Source organism: Thunnus thynnus, chromosome 10, assembly GCF_963924715.1.
Source record: "Thunnus thynnus chromosome 10, fThuThy2.1, whole genome shotgun sequence".
Taxonomy (NCBI): Eukaryota; Metazoa; Chordata; class Actinopteri; order Scombriformes; family Scombridae; genus Thunnus; species Thunnus thynnus.
In genome coordinates, this window is record NC_089526.1 from 16,658,157 (window position 1) to 16,678,821 (window position 20,665).

Below are 20,665 nucleotides of genomic sequence, written 5' to 3' on the forward strand. Positions count from 1 at the left end.
GATTTATGACGGTGATGATATTCTTATAAGGTGTTATTTATAGTTCATAGTTTAGCTGTGATATTTATGCAATCCTTATTGTCAGTTTTACTGGGGCTCTTTACTCATAATGGTACAGTATAATGCAGGCGTGTGGAGTTGGTAGAGTCTTTATAATGCAATAATGACTCCAGTATCTCATCACTTCACTAATAAATTAGATTAACCACATCCGGAAAACAACCAGACTGATGCACAAAAACCCCACATTTGTGAGCAGTTTGGTCTGTAAAGTGCACATACATCCGTGTCGGTTTGTGTGCTTATGCTGCAGGCGAGGACCAGGTTTGTAGCTGCCACTGAGGTCATGTTTTCAGTCTACAGTTAAAATCTGATAATGTATAATGGACTCAGATGGCAATAATGATAGGATGGCAACTTATTTTCAGTAACTGGAAGACACAAGATCCTCCTTTTCAGGATTGGTTGACAGGAAAAGTGGCTGCATGTGAAAGAATTTAATGTCGCAAGAGGACAAAGTGTGTGTGTGTGTAAAGATGAGCTGGAAACTTAAGATTTAAAGAGACATTTGTGTGTTTGTGTTTGGAAATGGGCTGTATATTTTCTGATTTACAACACTTAAAAATCAAAATTGCATGTGATAAAAATAATTTACACATGGGGGCAATTCATGGGCTGAATCCAGTATGTTTCATCTCAATATGTTTAATTTGATCACTTTTATCCCAACATAAATAAACAGTAAAGGATTCAGTATGTGTGTGGAGATGGTTCTTATATCCTCATGTTGAGAAATATAATCAATCAGTTCACTGAATTGATAAAATGTGAAAAATATTCGGGAGAGACTGAAAGCTGGAGACCGCTTGGAAGCCCTTTAGCGACCCCTGGGCCACCCTGCACCCTACGTTGGGAACCGCTACTGGTCTGCTATGGACTCTATTCCCTAAGGTGGACACATGACAGACAGGTGGCGCTACTTTACTGGCATTGATGGGGTCGGCCAGTCGGGAGGAACAGAAGTTTGTTCTGCGCTTGTGTTTTTACGCAGGCGCAGATCATGCTGTTTGTCCAGTTTCGCTGGTTGACTTTTACCTGTGAGGTAGACTAGTTTCGGCTCTCCGGTGGGAATAAAGAGCTTACCGAGCACCGTCCGGTCCAGAGGTGACAAGACTTTCCTCCTCCCCTCCCCGGACCGTGTGACTCAGGGGTTCCCGCTGCGGAGCGTCGGCCGGGATTTCTTCGGGATTTTACATAGAGTCGGTGCGCAACAGCGAGCAAAGCAGGAGGCAGGTGCACCGGAGAGGAGGACAGGACAGGACAGGGGGAGGAGGAGGAGGAGGAGAAGGAGGGCTGCATGTATTTCCGTGAGAGAGTCCTGTCGTTCACACCTCGCCAAATGATTGGAAATCAACTGGTTGGCGCCTCGGTGGTCGATGTGTGTGAGTTTCATTAGTATGCGGCTGGAGTCCCCCCGCTGCTGCCGACTGGACTGATCGGCAGCCCTGAAGTCTCCTCCGTGGCTGCTGAGTGACTCCTCGCCCCGGGGAGGACGAGGAGGAGAAGGAGGTGGAGGAGGAGGCGGCGGCAGAAGCAGGACCCCGGCTGCACCGACTGGTCTGTGGGACTGTTTTAACGCACGCAGCGCGGCGGACCTCCTCTCCCTGTGGATCAGGAAGATGATGGGCTTTCTGCGCCGGACGTTCAGCCGCCGCTCACGGAGCCGCTTCCAGGCGAGAGAGAGGGACGAGCGGGACGGTAAGGGGGGAGGAGGAGGAGGAGGAGGAGGAGGAGGTGGAGGTGGTGCGGGAGGGGTGACCGGGAACCCCCTGCTCCTGGCTCATCAGCAGCAGGTCGTCCACGCGCCCGCCGTGGTGGCCGCGGGAGCGTCGGTTCACATCCCGGCTGCTGGGACGGCGCGGACCACCATCACCTGCCGGGTCCTGCTGCTGGACGGCTCGGATGTCAATGTGGATTTGCCTGTGAGTGAGCTGAAACCTGTCCGGTTTGCTGACTGCGGCTCTGTGTGTTTACACTGGCCAGCCGAGTGTGTGTAAACAGAGTAGCTACGACCCCATGGAGCAGGACTAGGTGGTAGCCTAGATCAGTGGTGTCAAAGTGTGGCCCGGGGACCCCGCGGAGACCATGTGTGGATGCCAGGGGTCCCCATGCAAAATAGGTGACAGGTGTATCCCAGTTAGCCAACAGAAGCAGGGCTCAATTCACTGTCTTAGACCCTTTTTAAATTGAGAATGTGAGGACAAAGTGCATCACATGATTGTCTGAACATTTGAAATTAGATTTTCTCATTTAAAAAAGTTTTCCACTATCTTCATAAATTGAACACAGCTCTGGTTAGATATTTTGTTTGTTTACATCCTCTTATTTCCTCATTCCAGTAGCAAATACACAGTTCAAAGTAGAGCTGAAATCAATTATTCCATTCATTATTTAGTTGACTGACCAAAAATTAATCAGCAGCTATTTTAATTATTGATTTACTCAAGCTGAAATGATTATCTTTCACTGGTTTAAGCCTCTCAGATGTGAGGATTTGCTGCTTTTCTCTGTTTTATATGGATGTCAGTTGAAAACCTTTGAGTGTTGGACTGTTTTTCAGACACAATTAGCAATGTGAAGAGCTCTTCTTGGGCTCTGGGCTACTGTTTTTGGCATTTTTCACCAAGTTCTTGACTTTTAACGGTTTCAGCCAGTTGCATCACAAGCTCAAATCGACCTTAACAAAACTCCTTGCGCTAAAATGTGACTTTTTGGAGTTTGGCACTCACACACAAGTTAACCTTACTAAAAGTTTCAGTTTCGCTGCCTGTAGTGTTATAGTGGCCTACATAGTATCTGTGTGTGTATGCGAGTGTGTCTCTTCTCTGTACAGTACAAGAGGTGCAGCTCCAGATGGTGTTATGATCAGCCAATTCATCACATTACTTCTCCCATTCTGACTACAGGGAAATCTAACTATGATAGACCTGAAGCTGCCCTCTCCTATGTGCTCTTTAACAGCATCTTCCTCTCACTTTCTGCCTCTCTCACTCTTCCTCAGTCTATCTGATTTTCCTCTGCTGTCCCCCTGGCTCTCTTCCTTGTGCCATCTTCCCTCCTAATCTTCTTTTACACTCCCTCTGTGGCTTGCTCTCTTGCTCATCATCTTTACTCTTTCACACTCTGCCTCCTCACCCCCCCCTCTTTTTCTTCTTCTTCATCTCCTTTTTCCTCCTTCGCTCCATCCATGTCTCTCTTTCTCTCTCTATTCCCCGACTCCCTGATCTGATTTACCACTGCGGGGACTCTGTGTCACAAACGAGTGCTACGAGTGTGCAGGGAGGGTAGGTGGGATGGATGATGAGCGAGTGTGTGGGCATGCATGCGTAAGTGCCTTCTTGTAAGATGTTTTCATTTTGAAGGTTGTGTGTGTGTGTGTGTGAGTGTCACTGAAGCTGTTGCGTGCATGCGTCACCTCCGAGCACCCGGCCGGCGTGTAGTGAGTTATAAGAGCGGGGAGACTTTCTCTTGTCCTACAGCGAGATTACAGCAATAACGCTCAAGCCACAGCTTCTGCCGAGGTAACGCAGTTCCAACAAATAACACAAAATGACACATGGCTCGTCATACTGGCAGCTTAGTCATGGGTGTTTTGGAACAAGTTTGCTCATGTCCTCTTGTTTTTCCCACAGGCACTGACACAGGTGCACTGAAGTCGCCTAAAGCTCATTAGCCTGTCACTTCAGGCTGAATACAACCAACAGGAACAGTAAAATAGTCACCTCACTGTGTGTTGCCTCTGCGTGTGATAGAGGGCTGTGATTTCAATCAGCCTCTCTAAACTACACACTGCAGAATGAGCAAGAGTGTTCTGGTGATTTTTTTTTTTTTTTTTTTCTGTCCCCAATCCCTTAATACCACTGATTTCCTCACACATTCATACACTCACCAGGAAGTTTAGACTGGTGGTTATCAGGATCCAAAGTACAAGGCTGTCATCTTTCTACACACCCGCTGTGTGTTATATGCGGGGCAGATTCGGGTCAGGTCTTCAAACGAGGCGATGTGGCACATCTGCTCGTAAACTGTTCAGATAAAGTTTGGGGCACAAGCGCAATCACACACTTGTGTGCTAATGATAAAGGCCTGAATAAGGGCCTTTCCCTCAGGGGCTTGTCCTTCTCTTCTTTGACCCAGATGCAGCACACACACACACATGGACAAACAGCCACATTCATGTCCACTACAAGTCATTACGCTCCTGATATGGACACTAGGTCTGTTTTCTATTTCATGCCTAAATCACCAGAAATTCTGTAACCACCTGAACAGTGAAACTCAATTAATCCGGAGAAGATCCTGTTACTACAACAGGAGAGATAAAAATAAACATACACACAATGCTCCTTTTGGAACAAATAATTTACCTTTTGTTCTTTTGTTGTAGAGCAAGTCCAAAGGCCAGGACCTTTTTGACCAGATCATGTATCACATAGATCTGGTTGAGACAGACTACTTTGGACTGCAATACATGGACGCAGACCAAGTCTCAGTGAGTGCACACACACACACACTCTTAAACAAGCCCTTAGACCACAAGCTGAGACTCATTCTCACCTTTTTTTTTCTCTCAGCACTGGCTGGATATGTCCAAGCTTATAAAGAAGCAGATCCAAGGTAAGTTCGTGCCAGGGTGTTTTTCTAATAAGGCATAAACTTGTGTGTGTGTGTGAAGGAAATGTGCAGTGTGCTGCATGTGCATGTGGAAGCAGGTAAGTGGGAGAGCAGGTGGCGCATTATCGAATGTTTACATGGCGATTAGCATGTGTGTTATGAGCCGTACCCTTGTTTGCTCTCCAGCTTGTAACAGGGGGGATGAATGGTACAAGAGGGGTGGAGGAGAGGCGGATGTTGTTCTACTTGTTGGCTGGTCTTTTCTTCACTGGTTGTAGTTCAGGAGCCTGAAAGAAAGTCTGATTGATGTTCAAGTGAAACAGGAAAGAAATAATATGCATGAATGAAGATTTGTGGCCTGCTGACTGATGGACTGGATGAGCAGAATAGTAGATGAGTGTAAGATATAGAGTGATAGAGTGTAAGAATTAGATAAAATGGATAAAAAAAGATTAGATTTGCTTTAATTCATTTTCACTAGATTACTACTTCATCTCTCTCCATCCTTTTCCCTTCCTCTTTTCTGTCTTTCTTACACACACACACACACACACACACACAGTCTTTTCTCACACTTTGCCCTCTGTCTTTATTTCATTTAGATGGTCCGCCATTCAGACTGTTCTTCAGAGTGAAATTTTACTCCTCAGAGCCAAATAACCTGCGTGAGGAATTTACAAGGTAAAAATCTCTCTCACACACATACACACACACTCACACACTCACACACACAGAGTTTTCTCCAGAGCCTCGTGATGAGGTCTAAAGGGGATGAGGGGCTAATTACTTTGCTGCTGTGGGCAGATTCAAATCAAGGCCAAATGGACAGAGACTTGTTAGAACAAATTATGTGACAGAGATGAGGCAACACTGGTGACATATCAATTGATTTATATTCTCTTGCACTGTTGTTTTTTTCCCCAACAGGTATCTGTTTGTGCTGCAGCTTCGACAAGACATTCTGTCTGGCAAGTAAGTCGTTGTCATTGTTAATGCAGTGACATACAGCAATTCATACATACATACATAAATATATACATACAAAGTCATAAACACACATACCACAATTTTATATATTACGTAAATATACAGTATATATTGTATATTTTTTCATGTTTAAAGGAATAGACATTTTGGGAAATAAACCAAACAGTAGATGAGAAGATGGATACCACTCTTGTATCTGTACTGTAAATATGAAGCTACAACCAGCTGGTTAGCTTAGCTTAGCACAAAGACTGGAACCAGGGGGGAAACAGCTAGCCTGGCTCTGTCCATGTCATTACATCAGACATCATTTACATAAGAAACAATACTAGAAAGGTTGGAAGCTAAGGCCTTGAACAAAGAGCTTTCCTGAAAACTCAAAGCAAGATAAGACAAGTACTATGCCATGTATGTGAGTAAAAGTTTACAGATATGAGGGAAGTATTGGACGTTGAGGATGGATAGCTGTGAGAAAGGGGATGAATGTAGGAGGAGAAAGTATTCAGACGCCAAAATGCTGCACGGTGGTTTGTAAGACTTAGAGTAAGAATTTTACAAGTCTTTGAAGTTATCACGGTGGCAACTATTTGATCTTTTCTCACGACGATGGTGATGTAAACAGTAGATAACAGTGGTATTGACCAATGGAGCATCTTGCTGGATGGTGCCAAATTGTGTTGCAGCTTGAAAAAAAATGAGAAAAACTCCTGCACACTGTCTCGCTTACTGCTGGAATATTTATCAGTGTCAAAATGTAGGTCTGTCTGACCTTAAACAGGTGTGCGGGGAAGCATCACAACACTTCCATATACATTATATACACATAGAAGTTCATTCAATCATCCAGTCAGAGGACCACAGAAATTTAACTGCTGAGCGAAGCACCTTGAGCTAACCCAAAGCATAGCAGAGACTAGAATAGTAGAAAATAACACAAGGGCAACAAGAGCAACAGACTGCCCCCATTCAAATGAATGAGCGGGTTGTATTTTTACTCACAGGACTAATGTTGGTCCAAACATGGCCCTAGGAAGGGATCAAAATAGCCAGTATGAACTGGAGGAATGATTACAGTAAGCAAAAACTGATTCAATATACATATAGACACGTAAGCATTGTTTTAACACAGACTTGAAAACAATGTCAACATGTCTTTTAATGCTTTAATGAATATTCATTCCTGGATCATAACCTTGAATCTACATGCCTGAATCTGACCTCACCTTAACCGGAACAGAAGAGAATCTTCACCCTAACATAAATTTCCCTCCTCACGAGGACAAAAACAAGTTCTCTTAAGTCACTTTCTGGTAATTCCTCTTCATCTGTGAGGACTTGTGCATCTCACAACCTGGGATACACACGCTCACCTGCACGATCGCACACACAGGTCACCTAGATGAGAGTTTTTGGGACTTCTGTACAGTAAAGTCTGCTTCTTATGTACAAACATAAGCATGTATGCACACACACACACACACACAAACATACAGTGTGTTACTCCTCTCCCTTCTCCTGGCTCTATCTGGGCCACGGATCCCCTGAGTCCAGCTCTATTATAAAGCTCAAGATCAGGAACAGTAGAGGGCTGCTTATTTTAGGAAAAGGGTTGCTCCTCTCCTCCTTGACACACACACACACACACTCACAGAGTCTAGGGTATTCAGACACTTTTATGTCTCTCCAACACATGATAACATGTACACATCACACTATGAATAGGACAGTGTTTTTGATTTTGTGAGAGTGTGAGAAGCACTCAGACTGGAAACAGCTCACCACAGCAGTGTCACTCCTTTTCTCTCTTCAGATTGAAATGTCCGTATGACGTCTCGGTAGAGCTGGCAGCATATTGTTTACAAAGTAAGTAGATTTCACAACCTCACCTGGAAAATTTTATTAATTTATGTGTACAACTCCACGCATGGAGTTTTGTATATTTTAGCCCATTAAGTACAAATCGTTTATTTCACATTACTGCCACCTGTTTTTCACAGCATATTCTGAGCATTTAGACTCATTTTCTACTTTTCAGGAGGTTGTTCCCTTTTATTTCAGTGTGATATGAAAATCAACTTGCAGATTTAAAACATGAAAGATTTTTTATCGTCTGGATAATGATGTAGTTGTGAGCAGTAACGGCTTTTAGAACTCTTCCTTGTTGGTGCGTCCAAGATTTGAGATAACTTGTCATAAAGCAAGGACTTTATGATCTGTGGCATCAGAAAATCAAACAATAAGTAAAACTGTGAAAATACAGTATGAGTTTCCTGGTTTTCTGCATGAAAATGTTTCCCTTTAGCAGCCTGTAAAATCTCTCTAAATCTCTCTCAAATGCACCAGCAAAGACTTTTTAAAAACAATTTGTGTTTACAAGTGCATCATCACACAAAAACTAATTCACTATTCACAGTGAATTGCTTGTCTTAAACAAGTTTCTAGTGTGCAACTGCATGCTTTCATACTGTGTTGCAGCTGTTTGAGAACAAATTTGCAGCTTTAAAGAGGAAATGTCAGTAGTATCATCACCTCTTGCGCTGCTCTCCTGACACTGTGTGTGTGTTTCTGAATTTCTTGTTTTTCGTGCGTCTGTACTGAACTGATGTGTGTCTGTGTGCATCATCATCCAGGTGAGCTGGGAGACTGTGACCCCTTGGAGCACTCTCCTGAGCTGGTGTCGGAGTTTCGTTTCACTCCTAAACAGAGTGAAGCCATGGAGGCGGACATCTTTGGCAGGTGGTTGGACCTCAGGTGAGATGTCAAGTTATCGATCCATCGTGAATGTCAGTGTCGGGCTTTATTCTGGACATTACAGGTCACGCAAAATGGGACTAAAATCCAGGATGCAGAATACTTTTTGCTGTGTCAAAGCAGCTCATTGGAGGGCGTCCAGTTGCCAGCAATTTGACCTGAGCAGGTTTATCTCCTCATTGGATGAAAGTCATTCCGCTGCTGGCTTTCAATGCCTGCATTTCCACTGACAAGGGCGTCTAAATTTCACTGTCCCTCCACTCTCTCCTCCTCCTCCTCCTCCTCCTCAGCCTCGCTCGCACTGGTCTGTGTGTGAAGGATTAAGGGATTAATCCCTGGAGGGTCTTGATTGATTCCGGGCAGTATTTAACCCAGCCGCGGGTCTGATCGCTCCCATCTCGGATTAGATTACATACACATATGCTGTGCTTCACAGAGCCGACAAACCCACACTGAGTTCACATATCTCACACAGTCATTCTTACACACACACAACACCTTGAAAGAGTCAGGGACGCAGCCAGAAAGTTACTCATTCAATATTTCCCTTAGAACTAACACCAATTACCAGTAGAAGCCATGCAGGCGTAACTGGTAGCTTTGTTTTTTCAGATCAAGCTGCCACACAGTGTCAGAGCTGAGGTGATGGAGGGAGTGATGTTTTTGTTGTGAAAACTCAACATGGTGTCTCATTTTGTATCGTCAGGGGAAAGAGCCCGTCTCAAGCAGAGATCTCCTTCCTCAACAAATGCAAGTGGCTGGAGCTTTACGGAGTAGATATGCACTTTGTTAAGGTGTGTGTGTGTTTTTTATCATTTAAAAAGTATCACTTGATTTGTGTCACTACATTGCAAATGTGTATTCTTGAGAACTTAAAGTGTGTGTTGTATCTTCAGGGCAGAGATGGAGGAGAATACGCACTAGGTCTCACTCCTACTGGCATCTTAGTATTTGAGGGCTCCAATAAAATCGGCCTCTTCTTCTGGTAAGTACATCAAACGTTTCTCTAATCATTGCGTCCTATTAAACTACAGATGCACCGATCTGACTTCTTCTCCACTGATATCTCAATAGTGAGTACTGATCTCATCACAGCGCTTTAGAGCCGCAACGATTAGTCAGTCAATTAATTAGCCGATTAATCAGCAACTATTTTTTTAAACAAACAGGCCAAATATTTGATGGAATTTGCTGCTTTTCTATGTCTTGCATTACAGCAAATAGAATATTTTTGGGTTTTTATCAGACAAATCAGGACATTTGATGACATCACATTATGCTTTAGGAAATTATAATGGTTTTCACTGTTTTTTGATGTTTTATAGGCTAAACCGTTAGTCTATAATTGAAAATATAATTGAGTAGCTGCAGTCCAACAATCCTCTTTTTCCCTAATTTTAAATCTGTATACCTCACTGAGCAGAACTAATTTGAATAGTTTAACATGAGGCCAGATATTACTGTGGCAGTTCTAAATGATTTGTGACTGAATAAATGTAACTAATAGCACAACATAAAAATTTCCAATGACTCAAAAAAAACTATATTTACTGTGAACTGGTAATTCATGGCCGATAACTGACCTGCTCAATTTGGTCAATATTGTTGCCAACACTGATCTGGAGTATCAGGAACCTTAAATTAACACTCAAACTTGAGGTACTAATAGAGAGTTCTTGGTTTTCTTGTGTATTTGTGTGTCTCTGTGTGTTATCCAGGCCCAAAATCACTCGGCTGGACTTTAAAAAGAGTCGACTCACATTGGTGGTGGTGGAGGACGACGATCAGGTTTGTATCTTTGTCGCGCACACATGTCTACACACAAACAAACAAACACAGACACACAGCTGCGAGGTGACTGATTGTGTTTGGTTGTTTTCTGACTGTGGAGGGCCGGGAGCAGGAGCATACGTTTGTGTTCCAGCTGGCCAGCTCTAAGACCTGTAAACACCTGTGGAAGTGTGCGGTGGAGAGCCACGCCTTCTTCCGGCTACGTCAGCCGGCCACGGGCAAGGCCAGCCGCAATGACTTCACGCGACTCGGGTCTCGCTTCAGATTCAGGTAGAGCTCAGAGACAACACACCTGTTCATCACTCACTGTGTCTTATTGACGACTGAAACTGTACTGAAGAAGGATTATACAAGTTGGCTCACTCATCTAGTTGTGGCCAGCACTAGTGCCAGCATATGGGGAATAGTGTGTCACATAAAACAGAGCCTTTGTATCTATGGTTACAGTGTATCTATGGTTACATGGATCTGTTCCTATGGCGACTGAGATATTCCCTTCATATTGTTTGTTTTCTTCTGACTATTATCAGAGATGGTCGAAGCAAATTCTCACACTTGAAGGTCACTTCCTGTCATTTGTCAGAGCAGTATGAAGTCTGTTTTACATTGGAGTTAGTAGATAAACAACAGATGAGTTACAGTAAAAACAGGAAGTCCTGAATATAATAACCATACTCATGTCACTTACCCTTAAAGGATAAGCTCACATTTTTAATAAGTGTCTCATAACAATATTCAGGTGTCCATATGAACATTGAAACAGGTTTTACTTTCTGTAATCATTCCCTGCATAATGTGATTCCAAATTAGGCAGTGGTCTCTTTGAAATTTACAGTATTTTAGTGAAAAATTCCCTCTTTGAGTTTCCCTTTTTCTGTAATAAGCTGCAGTGGAGAGATAGTAACACAAAGAGGGAATTGTGCAGTAAACAGACTAACTTTGGAAGATATCCACTTAATTTAATGAGCTCAGCCTCATGTTAGCTTCAGCTTAAGTTTGGCACGTATTTTTACACAGAACAAGGATTGTGTATTTTGAATTGCTTTAAGAAGGGATCTGTTAATGGCCAGTATGTTTTGATATTCAAATAGGCATCTGACTGCTGTTTCAAGACAAACTAACAAACTAACCTTTAATCTTTTTTTTGTTTTGTTTTGTTTTTTGTTTTTTTTACATTTTTGCCTTTATTGGACAGTGGATAGTGAAGTGGCAGACAGGAAACAAGGGAAGAGAAATGTTTATGACATGCAACAAAGATCCCTGACTGACCAGGGTCCTCCTAACTTTATATTGTTAACCACTTTAAAAAAATATTTAGTCATAAAAATGTACAGAACAAAAACATAAGATTCAAAAAGCTATAAAACTTATTTCATGTTCATTTCTCTAATCTGAGTTTCGTGTTAAATGACCATTATTTTATACACTAATTCATTTGCCTATACTACTTCCCAAACTTGTCACAATGATCCCGTCTCACATACAATGATGCAGAACAAACTGTGGTAAAACTTTTCCTGACAGTGGTACAATAGATCCTTTTAAAGAACCAGTGTATAAGATTTAGGAGGATCTATTGGCAGATATGCAATATAATATTCACAAGTATGTTTTAATCAGTTTATAATCACCTGAAACTAAGAATCATTGTGTTTTCATTACCTTAGAATGAGCCCTTTATATCTACATAGGGAGCAGGTCCTCTTCCAAGAGGCCGCCATGTTGCACCGCCATGTTTCTACAGTAGCCCAGAACAGACAAACCAAACACTGGCTCTAGAGAGGGCCTTTCATGTTTTTTGTGAGTTTTGTGACCACTATAGGTTCTCCTACATGCTTGAAAGGGCGAGGTTGAGAGGAGGGATATTCAGTTGGTTGCAATCTGCAACCTTACCTCTAGATATCACTAAATCCTACACACTGGTCCTTTAAGTGAATTAAAGCACCCAAAAACACCTTGTATAAACTTTATCACTAAGGTTAGACTGCAGTCTATTTGGTCTCTGTATTATCTACCTAAAGTCGTAGTAATAGCAATAAGTAGAACATCATAATAATATTCCCCCTCTTCTGTCTGTCTCAGTGGTAAGACAGAGTACCAGGCCACTCATGGAGGCAGACTGAGACGAGCCAGCACATTCGAGAGAAGACCAAGCAAGCGTTACCCCTCCCGCACACAGTCACTGGGCAAAGGTGAGTCTTATCAGCACCTACTGTACAAACCGCTGATGACTAACATCCCCTGTGTTCGCCTTTACTGTAAGTGCATTATCGTTAAAGGTCACATACTGTACAGTTGCATAGCTGTTTTAATCAAATCAGACCATTTAAATATCTTAGCTTTGAACATGTTATTTCTTCAGAGAAAAGGAAAAGCTGCAGGCCCCTCTAACAGTTTTTCTCAAAAATTGCGTAAGCAGTAATTTAACGAGTTCCTTTTAAAGAAAGTGAGTCACGTTTTTAAGCCAGACTCAAGTGTCACCTTTCTACTTTGTCACAAGCACCTGCAGTGATTGATTCACACCCTCTGTGAGCAACAGCAGCTTCACAGACTCACAGGCGTCTATCCTACATAAAAGTGCAGACTGTATTTAATACAAATGCGTTTTATCTGTTAGATCTGGAACAGCCATTCAGCACTGGAATATAAAAATGAATAAAGATTCAAATATTGGTAATAGCTGAGTGCCAGAGTAATAACATCTATGCATCATCTAAAGAGTCTGGGGATGGAAAAAAAACTGACTCATGCTAGATAAACCCTGTGAACAAGTATAGAACAATAAAGACACAGAGTCCTGCTTTTTCTTTCTCTGCTCTTCTTCTCTAACATCATCTCTCTCTCTCTCTTTTTCTCTCTCTTAGTTGCCATTTCTCCAGCCAAGCCGCCACATATCAGGTAAAACAGACTATTAGAAAGACCCACAAACATACCTAAAACACACACACAAAACATGCACATTCATATTATTGTACTTGGGAGGACATTCCATTTATTACATTCACTCCTTATCCACTAACCTTGACCTTAATCCACATAACGGCCTGGATAATCTTAACACTAACACTAAAATAGTGTTTTGTAAAAGGAAAAAGAAGAAAGTTTGTAGAGTTTTCCACCACTTATAAGGATATTTTTCTTGCTGAAAACACACACCATGTAGAATAAACAAGATGAGTGTATTCGGTTTGTTTGTTAATCTGTTATCAATGATTGTTGTCATTCTTTCCCAGCTCTCACGCCAGCCCTGATCCCAGCCTACATCCAGTGAGTGACCTCAGATAACCCACTTTCATACACACACACACACACGCACACACGCAGCAGCCACTGATCTGGCTTCGCCCTTGCAACAACATTTAATTTCAGCATCTCTTCAATCCTCTCCTCCCCTCCAGTACCAGCACAACATTCCTATTGGTCATGAGCCGTGGCACCCGCAACATCCCGCTCTCACACCCCCAGTTTACCTGCAGCCCTCCGGACGCGCGCCTCCGCACAGGTAAGACAGCTAACGGCAGAGCGTGGCATAGAGATGCTCAGTGTTGAGGATTGCGATTGTGAAATTGCTCCTGGGTGACGCGTGTACCATCTGTCTCAGGCGGTCCTTGATCAGAAATTGACTGGAGGGCAAGTTTCTATTTTTAGACAAAGTCACTCATCCCGCGCTCGCTGTTCAGCGCTCAACGTTATCTGTTTTTCATCACACTTCATGTCACTCATAAAGCTCATATGTCTGTCCGTACCTGCCTGTCTGTCTGTCCAACTCATCTGCCTCCATGCTTGTGTATGTGTGTGTGCGTGTGTGTGTGTGTTCAGGCCTTCTCTCGAGGCTGCCAGTCCCGTGTCCAGTCATCCTCCTGTACCGGAGCGAACCAGTGGCACCTTCCCAGGATCCATCAGCGTGGTTTACAGGGACAAGGTCATGACCGCACTCTGACCTCTGTTTGACCCCGGGCTCTGTTTTAAACCGAGACCCTTAAAACTGACACTTAACACAGACTGGCGCCACAGAGAGAGAAGCTCTGACGATGGACTCAACGGAAGACGTTGTCTCCATCACCATCATTACTTCCGCCATCATCCATTTGTCACCTTCCCTCATGTGTTATATCTTAAAAAAGGATAAAGGACCTTATCTTTTACGTGGACTAAAAGACACCACTAGGACCCAACTACAATTAAGATTTAATAGCTTTGTGCCTCAATTTGCTTTACATGTAATCATGGTTGGTGTTTTAATCCCATAATATGTTTACTGCAAGATCTCAAATCTGCCTGGAAGATGACATTATTCTTCATGCCTTAGAAATCTTGTGACTTGTGTTAAATTATCCACTTTAATTAGAGTAGAAATAAAGCGATGCAAGTGCTGAATGAGGTAATTCTCATCAGGTGAAAGGGGGTCCAATCCTGCACATATGCTGGTTTTTAGGGATGAAGCTGCTTTATGTTTAGTATGTAGCTGAGTGTGAGAAAGAAGCATGAACTAGAGTCCTGCATATCTGGGGTTTTGCTTTCATTGTGAGGTTTTTAAATAAACTTTACATTGATGCTCTATCAGGTTATGGATTTATGAAATCAACCAATTGTTTACAGAAAATGTGGCCAATGTTTTTGTAGTGCACCTTTTACTCTGTTCTGTTTACTCAGATACTCACACTGTGCCTTTAGGGATGTTAACATATTACTTCTCAAATAAACTGAATGTTTATAATTGCAAAAATGCAAAGATCTGTCCTTTGGTGTAACACTTGTAACAGTGGTATACAGTCTTTTCCCACATCTATAGAGAGATGGTTTTATTTGATGAATAGGAATCATGAAGTTGAAATGATTAGACAGTAAATCATGAACTTCTGTTTTTGAGTTTTATTACAGCTGGTAGAAAAAGTGGAGGAAGCAGTTTTAACTGGCATTTTGTTGTTGTTTGTGGTGGTGGTTGTTGGGGGGGGGGGGTTATCTGTTTTGATTGCACATGTCATCTTCAGTTTCCCTCTGAGTGGTCCCGCTTCAGACCATCAGTTCAGCATCGAGGAGAATGAGACTTCGTATTCTGGCAAGATCCACCACCACCATCGCCGCCACACACATAGCCAGGACACGCTCTGCCATACACACACCAAGAACAGTGAGTACAGTCCAAACGTTGTGTGTGTCTGCAAATCTGTGATATTTCTAGACTGAATGCTCTTTTTATGATCAGGGCTGTGTGTTGGCCAGGAACCCTGTATTTTGTTAAAGGGCCAATTCACCCAAATCACAAAAAAACACATTTTCCCACTTATTTATAGTGTAGTTCAGTGGTATCTAACCATGCAGCTACATTTGGTCAGATTTTGAAATATCTGACATGAAGACTTCTGCTGTCACTCCAATACAGTGCAGGTGATTTACTTTGTGGTGCTAAAATATTGTAAATTAACATTTTAAAAACCTTAACAGTTATGTGTTGTTCTAGAAATAATGTCCTGGTTACGTGGGATCATCCACAGACCTCACTGGTTGTTTTCATTTGAAACAGTTTTATTCTCACTGTTAAAAGCAGCTCTGTGTGTTATCCAGAGTTTCACCTCCATTGTGGTGGGGTTGAAGCAGAGTTCTCAGTGGTGGATACTACAAGACTTCTTGTGTTTTGGATGAACTGCACCTTTAACATAATTGCATATCTTTCTTTCTTTCTGTATTTCTGTCTTTTATTCTAAAACATTAATGTAAAGCATTAATACAATATACCATTTAGATACCAGCTTCACCATCCCTCCCACATCAAACCTCCCCCAATAGTTACCCAGTGAGTCTGTTCAGATTAAACGATCAAAAGTGTTTAATAATCTATATAATGGCACATGTGGCTTTGTGTGTATTAGAACGTCGAGTTCCTCCCTGCCCGGCAGATGAGTTGGACATCTCTCAATCTCTTCTCAAGGCACTGGAGTCGGACAGTGATTCTCCTCCCTGGCCTTCGCTGCACGTCAACATGGACAAGGTCAGACACATTTCATACACGCTGCTGCTTTCCAGTTCCTCTTACTCAGTGAGATGTTTCCCAGACCTCTCCTCACTTTTCTCTGTGTTTCGCTGGCAGGGAGAGGAGAAGCAGCTGTCGGAAAAGTCTCTCCACCCTCCCGCCTCCCCGGCGATGCTCCCCGACCACCTCAAGTGTAACATCCTCAAGGCCCAAATGGAAGCAGCTTTCAGGGTGAGCACCAAAGATGATTCCCTCCTACCCATTTAAACACAGCATGCACTGTGAAGTGTAACTAATAGCGATACTTGCATCCTTTTCTCCTCCACAATGTAGAAGGAAGCTCCTGCAACACCTAGAGGAAAGAACTCAAATGAGACCCTCAATGACAGGCCAGTACCCTCACCCTTTCTTTACGTGTTTACACATCTTTCTGCATGTGTTTATTTATAACAAACTCTCAATGTGATGATTCTGGTCTTCAGGTATCAGAGCTCATCTCAAGACTCAGCTGCATCCAGTATGACTTCAGACAAAACGCCCCACCGGCAAGAGCGCAACCCAACGCCAGAAAGGCTCCAACCCAAACCCAACACGGGCACCAACCGCAGAAAACGACTGGTCAGACAGTTCAGCTTGTGAGTACACATCGCCTTTGATTACTTGTTGAAGCGCAGCGCTGCCGACCAGCACTTGAACTCTTATAAGAGGAAAATTGCACTCGGGAAATGAATACTCCACTGGGTACTTGAAGCACATGTAATGCTATCTCTGCTCTTTGAAAATGACATTTTGCTCAGAGCAATCTGCAGGTCATGAAAGTCATTCTGTCTCCCTCATTTCATTCGTTCATCAGTAACCACGAAGATGAAGATAATCTCCCAGAAGCACTCGCAGCAATCTCCTCCCAGAGTACAGCAAAGTCAGGCTCTAGCAGCTCATTGGACAAACAGATACAACCGTCCATATACCCACAGGTAACTCTCTCACTTATGCACACACACACACACCTTTAAGTAAGCCATTTGTTCAGTGAACTACACTCCACTCATAGGGGGATTAATTCAGCCTCTCAGGCATTATCTGTGAGTAAATAGAGGAATGTCTTTGTGTGTGTATATATACGTCAATGTGTATTCCAGGTGGATAATATGCCAGCACTGGAACTGGGTAGTCCGTGCTGTCTCTCTCCTTCGCCTTCTCCCCACCTCTCCCCTTCTTACTACCGTAGCTCCATTCCTCACCTGGTCCCTTACCTTGCTGCCCATAACGACAGGTAACAAGCCTCCACTCTGCTCTATATTCATTAAAACCTTTCTCCAGTGATCTTGCTATAAAACTATTTTTTTTGGGTAAAACTGTGCTGTACCCCCTCTCTCTCTCTGTCTCTCTCTCAGAAGAAAACATTTTAGAACAAACATTTGTTTAGGTGTAAAAAGACATTGTGTTGAGCTGAAACACTGTGACGCTGTTGGGCAATTCATTTGCTTCTACATTTATTCTTTTAACATTATTTCTGAAAGTTTTGAAAAAAATTGTATGCACAGTTTCCCAAAGCCCAAAGTGACGTCCTCAAATGTCTTGTTTTGTCCCAACCAACAGTCATAAATTTAATTCATTATCTTAGAAGACTAAATAAAGCTGAAAACAGTCATATTTGAGAAGCTGGAACCAAAGAATTTGGACATTTTTTCTTAAAAATTGACTCAAAACAGTGACTTAATCAATTTCATTCAGTCCAGTTCAATTAATTTTTTGCCTGTCGACTAATTGATTAATCGACTAATCATTGTAGCTGATTGTCTTAAACTGTTTGTGTTGTATGTATCTTATTTAGCTTTGAAAAAATGTTTTTGCTGCTCTTTTGGCCAAGTCTGTCTTGGAAAAGATATTTTATTCTCAGTGAGATTGGAAAATAAAATGAAATGATGAGGTCTTGTATGTTTCCTTGTCTGTAGCGGAGAGGAAATGAGGCTGGACAGAGAGAAGATACTAAGAGCCCTCCTGATGACGGAGCTCTGAGACCTTGACCCTTGACCCCTGTGACATCGCTGCCAGGTCCAGCAGACCAGGCATTAAGCGTGGAAAGTGAAAGTGGAAATTGGAGATCCAAAGGCGTTGGCTGCAATCAGCATATGTATATTTGCATATTACATTCAGTAGTTATGAATATATGTATATTTGCATAAAGGCAATTGTTATATTTGCTTAATGGTTACTTTAGACGGACGGATCTTTATATTCATCAAACTGAAAATGTATAAACTGTAAGTGAGCTTGAATCAAACTGACTCACACATTCACACTGATTACAGGAAAGCTACAGATGTGACTGGTGCTGCCTGCATGATAAATATGTTACAAGATGAGATGTTTATCTGATTTGCTTTGGGGTTATTTTTAGTTTTTATGTGATTTCATCATCATGTGTCCTTGTTGATGCCTAAACTGTGTTTCAGACAGCGACTGTTGAGGGATTCAGGCTCCTGCCGTCAATCTCGACACTTTAAAAAAAAGGATAGTCTGAAGTTCAAGGATAGGTTCACGCTTTTTAAAGTCTACCTTAAAGGGGCCATATTATGCACATTTACATGTCTGTGTTTTTAATCTGGGGCTCTACTGGACTATCTTTGCATGATTTACAGTTAAAAAAAACTCCTTTATTTATCTTATGCTGACTTTTTATGCAGCCCCTCAGTTCAGCCTCTGTTAGTTTCTGGAAGCTGCGTCACAGCCGACTTCTTCTAGGGAGGCTACGTCAGCAAACCCTGAGATAAACTATAGTTGTAGGATTTCACTACTTTTTCTTGTTCTTTCTTTTTTGTCATGCACGTCGAGCTGCCTCAGCTCGTTGGCAAGGCATTTTTGACTTGCAGGGAGAATTTCTACATACGTTAATCTAAATTTTTGGAACTTTGACCATGTTTAGCATAGATATTCAACATCATAACAGTATATAAATAACAGAAAACCAGAAAAGGCATAATATGGCCCCTTTAAAACAATACTCACATGCTCAGATGTACATTGAAACTGTTTCTAGTTGCTGTAATTGTTTCTTCTGTCCATACTGGACAGGAAGAGAGCCCCTCCTCATGCAGTTTCAGTTTAAGTGATGGGGGACAAAACCCACAGTCCTTGTTTTTTACATAAATAAGTTCTGAAGTTCAAGCTTTGAATTTGATAATTAAAACATTATCTTCAAAAGTTACAATATTCCTCAACCACAACTCAGTAAGGTACAAAAAAGACTAACTTTGTATTGTTGGAAAAAAGACTAACCTTGGAAGTTACCTACTTGATTTGTCTAACAGAGACTACTGAAGCCTCATATTAACCTCAGCTGAACTTAATAATGCATTTTTGCACAGAAGATTGTAGCTTTTGTCCCTCATCACTTACATAAGAATCACTTTAGGAAATGATCTATCGCTTCACAATTACAAAGGAAGAAAGGATCAATTAAAAACAGTTTCTATGTACATATCGGCACATGCGTAATTGTTTTTAGATAGAACTGAAAAAGGTGAATCTATCATTAAAAGTAAATTCACTTTCAAATCAATTTGTTCAAAATGTAAATACGACGTGTAATTAATATGCTGATAACAGAGCAGACATTGTAAATGCTTACTTCCTTACTGTATTTATTCTAACAGTCAGATATCTGTTTTGACATGCCAAGACATTTGCAGCATTTGAGTTTTTAAGAAACTTGATTGTCTGGACAGAGTGAATTGAAAGTGAAGTGTATTCTGACTCAGTCTCGGAGACGTTGAGATGGGATTGTGCTGCAAGTCTGTGCAGGTTTTTGTGTGCAGACAAGTTGCAGCCTCAATCTTCCCACTAGAAGGAGACAAATCTGCAGTAACTGTTCCTGTGGCAGCTGAACACATTTATCTTGTTTTACAGGTTGTCATGAGGAACATTTGAACATTGTTTTGTTTTTTACATGCAGTTTGAGTTTCTCATCAAGTGCAAAACTGGACTTTAGGTTTAAGCATAACCGTGCTGCTCAACAACTTTGTCAGCCCCTCGTTTTGTCACAACCACATCTGAGGCAACGTATGATCTGCCTCCGTACTGTTTGTGTTAATTGTGTTGTTCCTGCCCTCGGTTGGATCTTAATAAAGGCCACATCATCAGTTTGACAACTCTATAGCAGCATCTTTGGTCTCTGCACTGACATGGGAATGTGGATCGGCCTCGCCCTGTGTGATAAGTGTGTGTGTGTGTGTGTGTGGCGGCCTTACACTCCCTGTGAGGGAATGTTGTTATAAAGGGTATTACTGATTTATCTGTCTCTACACACCTATCAGGTGCAGTATGATGAATCAGCCTGTAATTGCACTTCTGGTCTGTCTTCCAGTGAACCACTTAACACTAGATAATTCATCTACGAGGTAAAGAGGTTCTGGTATGAATAAAAGAATGTGTCTGTTGGTCTTCGTGTGTCATAATGTACTCACGTGGACCATGACAGAACTAATTATG

The 20,665-nt window shown here is 42.1% G+C and overlaps 1 protein-coding gene across 1 annotated transcript; it reads left to right on the top strand.

Moving 5' to 3' along the window:
* The first annotated feature begins 916 nt into the window (after positions 1-916).
* Positions 917-20,330, top strand: epb41l4b (erythrocyte membrane protein band 4.1 like 4B). The gene is made up of 23 exons (XM_067601557.1): positions 917-1,982; positions 4,448-4,552; positions 4,635-4,677; positions 5,277-5,355; positions 5,602-5,646; positions 7,472-7,524; positions 8,292-8,412; positions 9,119-9,206; positions 9,309-9,397; positions 10,131-10,200; positions 10,304-10,473; positions 12,286-12,395; positions 13,068-13,101; positions 13,437-13,470; positions 13,602-13,705; positions 15,195-15,334; positions 16,074-16,192; positions 16,292-16,405; positions 16,508-16,563; positions 16,657-16,809; positions 17,028-17,148; positions 17,314-17,447; positions 18,130-20,330. Exons 1-23 carry the CDS (start codon positions 1,680-1,682, stop codon positions 18,191-18,193), a joined length of 2,349 nt encoding a protein of 782 aa, XP_067457658.1. The 5' UTR covers positions 917-1,679; the 3' UTR covers positions 18,194-20,330.
* Positions 20,331-20,665: the final 335 nt, after the last annotated feature.